The sequence below is a fragment of the Fopius arisanus genome, unplaced genomic scaffold, assembly GCF_000806365.1.
Source record: "Fopius arisanus strain USDA-PBARC FA_bdor unplaced genomic scaffold, ASM80636v1 scaffold00003, whole genome shotgun sequence".
NCBI classification, from domain to species: Eukaryota; Metazoa; Arthropoda; class Insecta; order Hymenoptera; family Braconidae; genus Fopius; species Fopius arisanus.
Window position 1 is genome coordinate 1,984,566 of NW_011887742.1, and position 6,907 is coordinate 1,991,472.

At 35.1% G+C, this 6,907-nt stretch overlaps 1 protein-coding gene across 2 annotated transcripts in view; it reads right to left on the bottom strand.

Annotated features, from left to right (window-relative positions):
* The window catches only part of Ets98B (DNA-binding protein Ets98B), a 34,952-nt gene extending 29,799 nt beyond the window's left edge, over nt 1-5,153 (bottom strand). The window contains exons 1-2 of one of the 2 annotated variants that reach the window (XM_011310552.1): nt 5,088-5,153; nt 4,125-4,286 (exon numbers count right to left, since the gene is read on the bottom strand). In XM_011310552.1, coding sequence (XP_011308854.1) covers nt 4,125-4,157 — 33 coding nt within the window. In that variant the 5' untranslated portion in view covers nt 4,158-4,286; nt 5,088-5,153. Of the gene's footprint in view, nt 1-4,124; nt 4,491-5,087 lie in introns of those variants that run through there. The other variant, XM_011310543.1, reaches the window with a different exon arrangement.
* Nucleotides 5,154-6,907: the final 1,754 nt, after the last annotated feature.

The window sequence follows — 6,907 nt, forward strand, 5'->3', positions numbered from 1 at the left end:
CCCCCTTCAACCCACCATAATCCGTGCCAATCGTGTGAACATCGACACGCTAACTTTCCGACAATTTATACATTCTTTACCGATTTTTATTCGCTGGTTTTACACCGTTCTATTCATTTTCCAATTACTGACTACCGAATTTGCGAAGTTTCACCCGAAAATTCAAGGTCGCGCTTCAGGGGTTTAAGAGTTTAATTAGAGTCAATGGTAAGGGGAGGAATAATGAGGAAATAATGGAAAATTACGGAAATTGTTGTTATCGGTTTGTCAAGTTCAAGTTTAAATTTAAATAGCAGTCTAAAATTAACGAGCAGAAGAGATTATGAATAGTCATTCTCGGGGTAATCAATTATGAAAAAATTGGTCAAAGGCTATCTGTCCGTGATGGAATCCGCGAATTATTCAATTCAATATGAACTTCACTCTCATCGCGATCTGTTCAAATTGACTTGAAATTTATTTTTTAAATTATAGAAAATGTTAAATTCATTTCCGATAATCAACAATTTTCTCAGAGTCGCCAATTTATCAAAATTATTAGTAAAATTCTAATCGCAAAACCGAACGCGGAATAACGAAAAACTTTCATATAATTTCGTTGCTAATTATTTCAATTATTTCACAATAAATACCCTGGGTAAAAAAAAAATTGTAATCGGAATATTTTTTCCAAATTTTCAAAAAATTTCTGGAAAATTTTTCAGAAATTTTCTTTTTGAAAAAAAAGTCGGAATACAAAACAATTGTATTTTTGGGAAATGTTTTGAAAAATTTTTCAAAAAGTTGTTTCGGAAAATTTTTTTATAATTTTCTAGAAATTTTTACGAATATAATTTTCTCTTTTTAATTTTTCAATATTCTCCAAAAATAAGCCATCTAAACTATAAAAAAAATTTCCTATTCAAATTTTTGAAGAATTTTTCAAAACCTTACCCAAAAATAAAATAGCTTTGTTCTCCGATTTTTTTTTATAAAAAAAATTTTCTGAAAAGTTTTTCAGAAATGTTTTGAAAATTTCAAAAAAATATTCCGATAAAAATTTTTTTATCCGGGTATGCAATTAAATATTAATAAATGATGGAGAAAATGGAGGACGTGGGGTATTAAACAAATTTTTTCCCTCCCACCATTTAGCCATGAGAAAAAGATAATTGTAACCGATTAAAAATTCAAAATAACTGAAATAAGAATTGCGCGATAGTAAATACGATTCAAAATACGTCCAAAGTTCGACGATAATACTTTTATATCCGACAGTTACATTGTCAGTCAGAAATTTATACTCAATAATTTCAACGGGGCTATCAAGAGTCGAGGGAAAATTCCAGTGGGTTATAAAAAAAAAGCAACAATGGAAGACTCGTAAAAACTATAGAAGTCGACGCGCATCGGTGATTATTTACTTTTTCATTCGCTGACTAATTCTATTCATCTCTACGAGAAATTCTCAATTATGTATGCATATTCAGACAAGAATAATCACTCTGGGTGTGCGGAATGTAATGACTGCAGGCGTTAAATCGCAAATTGCAGATATCAAGCAATAACAGATAACGATACGCGATCATTCGGTTGATTGTCTATTTTTCACCTTCCATCACTCCTAAATCAATAAAATTATCAATCACTCAAAAATGATTAATGGAAAATTTTCCCACTGGATTGTTTCCCTCAAATATTTCCCTCGAATTTCCCCCATCAATCCCCCAAAATTTCCATCAATTAATAATACCAATTACAACCATTATTTTGATTTTAATAAAAAATAAAATTTCCCCAAAAATCCATAGCTAATTAATTAAACTATCAGCAATTACTAATCAACCCAAAGAGGTCACGACAAACAACACCTCGGGATTGACTAGGAAAATAGAATCCTGGAAAATTCAAGGTCGGCCATTGATATTTTCCCATTATTCCAATCTTTTATTCAACCACAAGAATTTTCCATGAGTGAATTTCTCGAGACATACGCGAGAATTACAGGCGTCGCTCGTGCGAGACAGCAAATTCGAAAGTTACCCGCCAACTTGCCCCCCCTGCCCTCTCCCCCCTTTTCCCACTACGTATCTTTAACAATTATCGTCATGTAAATGATGGTCTCTCCAGTTGAAAAATGCCACGAGGAAAAATAAAATCCGCGAGGACGTATGAATATAATTAATATGATCAATTCTCTATTTCAATCCTAGACTGAATTAATATTTGTGCTAATACCCGTGGGCTTTTATTTCATGTCAGTCAGATGTAATTACATATTTCCTTCTCCCATTCATTACACGTTTTTACCGATCACGAATATATTCACGATAATACCTGATTAAGAACTATCCGGTAATCATTACAATTAATTTATCGATTAATTTGTATTGATTGGTATCGATGATCATCGATCTGCGGTGGGAGAAAAATATTTTTGTATTTTTAGTATGAGGTAATGACGCATATTCATGCGTCTGTCCTGTTATCTTTGCTATTTAATTACTCGTAAGATTATAAATTTATTTGCAAAAGTGGTGTTTTTTATTTTTGCGAAAAATAGGTGTCAGCCTTGACGAACGTATTTTACATTAATTTTATTTCATGGGATGTGAGATGTTTTAAAATTAATCGCTCGACATCAAAATCTCGTTAATACGTCTCGGATTTTTATTCCTTTGTCAGTAGTCGAGATGGATGAGCCTGAATTTTTTCGCGATTATTAACGGTGTGAAAGAATCGGTTACTTTTGTGAAGATATTTAACCGTAAAAACCGGAAACCCTCGGGATTTTATTCCGAGAATTTTAAAAATTTCATTTCCCACTGATTACATTGTATTACGTTCAATTTTTATCGATGGGCATTGAAGTGCCATAACAAAATATGGTATAAAATAATTGGCTAGAAATGGCATGCGCAAACCGAATTACACGGTTTACCGATTGCTTTCTCAAAATTAACCACCGTAATTACAAATCTCGTGCAATTAGTCGCACCGTTTTTAGTTCGTTAAACTCGCCATCATCTCCATTCGTCATTTTTCATTATAAACTCGGGAAAACAGTGAAATTCGGAAAAAAATCGGCAAGACGATCGCCCCCCACTAATTCCCCTGACATTTCACCGACAAATTTTCATCTAGAAATTTTTTTTTTTTTCAATTACGCCAATTTCTGGGAATTAGTAATTACTAGGGCGGACTGGATTGGTAAATACGTAAAGACACTCGTAAATCGGCAATTCCCTGGGTTGTGGGGGAGATATAGAATTGATTTCACGTGTTGTAAAAAAAAGAGAGTGGATTTTCTGTTTTTGTGGGAGTGACGGTGTCAGTGGTAGCCATTTGTGTAATTAAAAACGAATAACAAAGTTATATTTGGTGCAGTCGGGAAAAAAAGTAGCAGTACTACAGAAAATTGGTTCAATTCCCAACTTTCCAGTGCGCGATTTCTCTAGTCGTTGCTTATACAGTTTTAAACTTGTGTGCGCGCGCAGCCGTCGCCACTGGGTCAATCGCGTGCTAGTCAATGCGCGCCAAATGAGAATTATCTACTTATCCACTGTCAATGCCACTTTATCATTTCAAATCATCAAATTGTAATCAAATTCCATTCTTCAATTAATTTCTTTATTCCACAGGAATTGGACCAAAAAATAGTCGATAATTCGAACGAGAGAATTAATTATTTTGGTAAATCCATTTACTTCCGTCTAGTAATTTCGATTGAAGAAAATCATTTGTTTTGTTAAACAACATTTTTTATCTGTTTTGATTTTTTAATTGATGGAATTTTTAAGGGGAAGAATTGCTAATTAATTTCAAATAATATTATCATACTTTTAAAAATATTTGATTCAAGGATTGAGTAGAAATTTCAATTTCCAATTTCCCCAATTTCCCTCATAAATAATAATTAAATATAATGTAAATAAATTAAATTAATTAAACAGTAAAATTATAAAAATCGATGAATCCACGAATGATGGAAATACTTTCGCCAGTGGAATGACTTCATCGAGTTTATAAAAATTCCGATGAGATTTCAGTCCACCAAATCGATAATTTCTCCTGACCCCACGCATTCCAGATATCCCCGAAGAACTCGTAATAAAAAAACAATAATCACAAAATAAATCACTCACCGTTTCCATCTCGAATCCACCGCCGTACACCATTTTCCGCTGACCTGAAGGACCGATGATTCTTCGAGTGTCTGACCAGTAGAAACAGCCACTGGATTGAAAATCCGCGGATCCTCCCGCGGATTACACTCCGGATATTTCACAGTTTCTCCAGTTCGTAAACTTCACGCATGAAAAATAAATAATGAATAAAAAGTGCGAGAAAATTTTTTAATTCTGTATGACTCCAATTCACATTCACAAAAGCACAAATCGCTGGAGATCTGTCGTTATGCACCGGGTGCAATTGTAAACAAATGGGTACCGGTATCGCGTGGTTGTGTTTTGCCACGAAAAAAAATTATTGTATGACTGCATCGAGCGACTACTTGCGCATGACTGAGTGAACGTTGAAGAAGTCAGTTGCGGCGTGGTGGTGCGCGCGAACTGCGACCTACTAAAATCGTCGCTGGTGCGCATGCGCACTGAGTACCCTGTCACCCTCCCACCGTTGGTTAATCCCCCTTCTCCTACCCCCCACCGGTGGTTAACCCCCCTTCTCCTACCCCCCACCGGTGGTTAACCCCCTTCTCCTACCCCCCACCGGTGGTTAACCCCCCTTCTCCTTCCACCCACCGGTGGTTAACCCCCTTCTCCTCCCACCCACCCACCAACAGTTGAACTTCTCTTTTCCGCTCGCTTTTCACCGGAGACATCGACGCCTCAGCTCTTTTACCTCTTCTCCATCTCGTCATCATTTCATCCTTCTCCCACAATTTTTTCCCCCTTTTCCCCCTTCACCCCCTCTATTCCCTCGTCAACCTCTTTTTTTTGTAAATATTGATACAGTACCGATTCCCTCTCTTCGATTTGTGAATGATCGAATCCAAGGAAATAAATACTCTCAAAACCGAAATGACGACGAGCAATTGCGTCAGTTGAAAACATCGCGACTGTCCAAATAAAAATGAAAAGAACACTCACCGTCATTCCGGTGATATCTAAGGCTCAATCATCAACAGGAACTCCAAAAAAAAAATCATTGGCGCCATTCCAGGTTGATGTCAAATAAATTCCCATTCTCCAATGAATAATTCTACACCAGAAATCAACAGCTTATTAATTATTTATTCATATTCCCGGCTTCGGAGGTATTATAAACATTTTTTGGGTTCTGATGGCCGAATTATTTGATTGATACCCGAAACGAAAAAATGTAGATCATTCGATTTTTAAATTCTTTCATCATGACATGAATTAATTATTCGAATGGACGAGTGTCTCGGGTTTAAAATAAAAAAAATTATTGAATATTATTTCACTCGTGTTCCTTTCAATAAAACTTATTCCCACGGATTTTATCATCGAGAATAAAATAGTACAGACATTGAAATGCAATTGTAATTCCTGATAAGACGAATAGAAAATTAAGATTACGTTTCGTTCACGAAAAGCGGTCCCCATGTGTGGAGAATAAGGCCCAGGGTACCGGGGGTTTCCGGAGAATTTTCACGGTTGGAAAATTGGATATAGAGTTGGGAAAAATTCATTTGCCACTCAGAGGAAAAATCAAAGCAATTTTTTTTTTTCTTACCGATATGTTCCGTTCACGAAAGACTTTTCCCATGCGTCGAGAATAGGCCCCAGCGGGAGCATTTCGGACGTGTGGATTGACATTCGAATCGATAAATACTTCTGATCTTATCAGCACGTCATGATTACTGAAAACTGCAATGATAAATGATGGAGAAAATTATGCATCAGCGCAGATAAATCTGATATTATTTCATTCGTCTATTGAAAAATCGTCGCCGGGTAAAAAATAGTTGAGGGAGTGGGAGAATGCGTTGATCCATGGGATAAATAATTGCACGATGAATTGCGGTTATAAACATTATGCGTAATGTGTCGTGAATGTACACCTGCAATTAGATCATGGACTGGAGGGTCCGGGGTGTTTAACCTGAGACATAACAAGAGAAATTTTCTCATTTGAATTTCATTGAACCGTAAAAATCGGGGATTTCCCATTATTAAACGGAAATAACTGAACAATTATTGTAATTAATATGAATTAATTGCGTTAATTGGTTGTTCTGTGGAAAAAAATTCCGGTGAGTAATCGTAAAAATTATCATAATTTGATGAGTCCTCTTGATGAGTTTTTTTTTTATGGGTAATTATTGTTGTTTATTGTCGAAATTGTGCAATTAATGTTTGATGGGGTAGACAATTGTTGGAGGAATGGATTTTCATTATTTGCGTGTCACATTATTCTTGAAGGAATTAAAAATAATTTCTCATTGACGCGTATCGCGGGTAGCGCAGGTATGTCACCGCGTGGGCGAGCATTAGATCCGCGATGATATTTCATTGAACTATCAAATGGAAATGAAACAATTGCGATAATGGCTCTTTGTACGTGACAATGGGAAAATTCCCCGTCAAGTGATCGAGTTGTCGCTGGAATAGTTTAACACCCGGTTAAAAAAATTGTAATCGAAATATTTTTTCCAAATTTTACAATTTTTCTGGAGAACTATTCAGAAATTTTGGTTTTTGAAACAAATAAAAATTTCAAAACCTTTTCCAAAAATTAAATTGTTTTGCGGTCCAATTTTTTTTTTCATAAAAAAAATTTTCTGAAAATTTTCCAGAAATTTTTGAAAAATTTGGAAAAAATATTCCGATTACAATTTTTTTTACCCGAGACCTTTCGCGGGATTTTTATTTTTAATTGTCAACCAATTTATTTATTTATAAATAATTTATTCTTCAGACCGTTATTTCTTTATTATTCACTT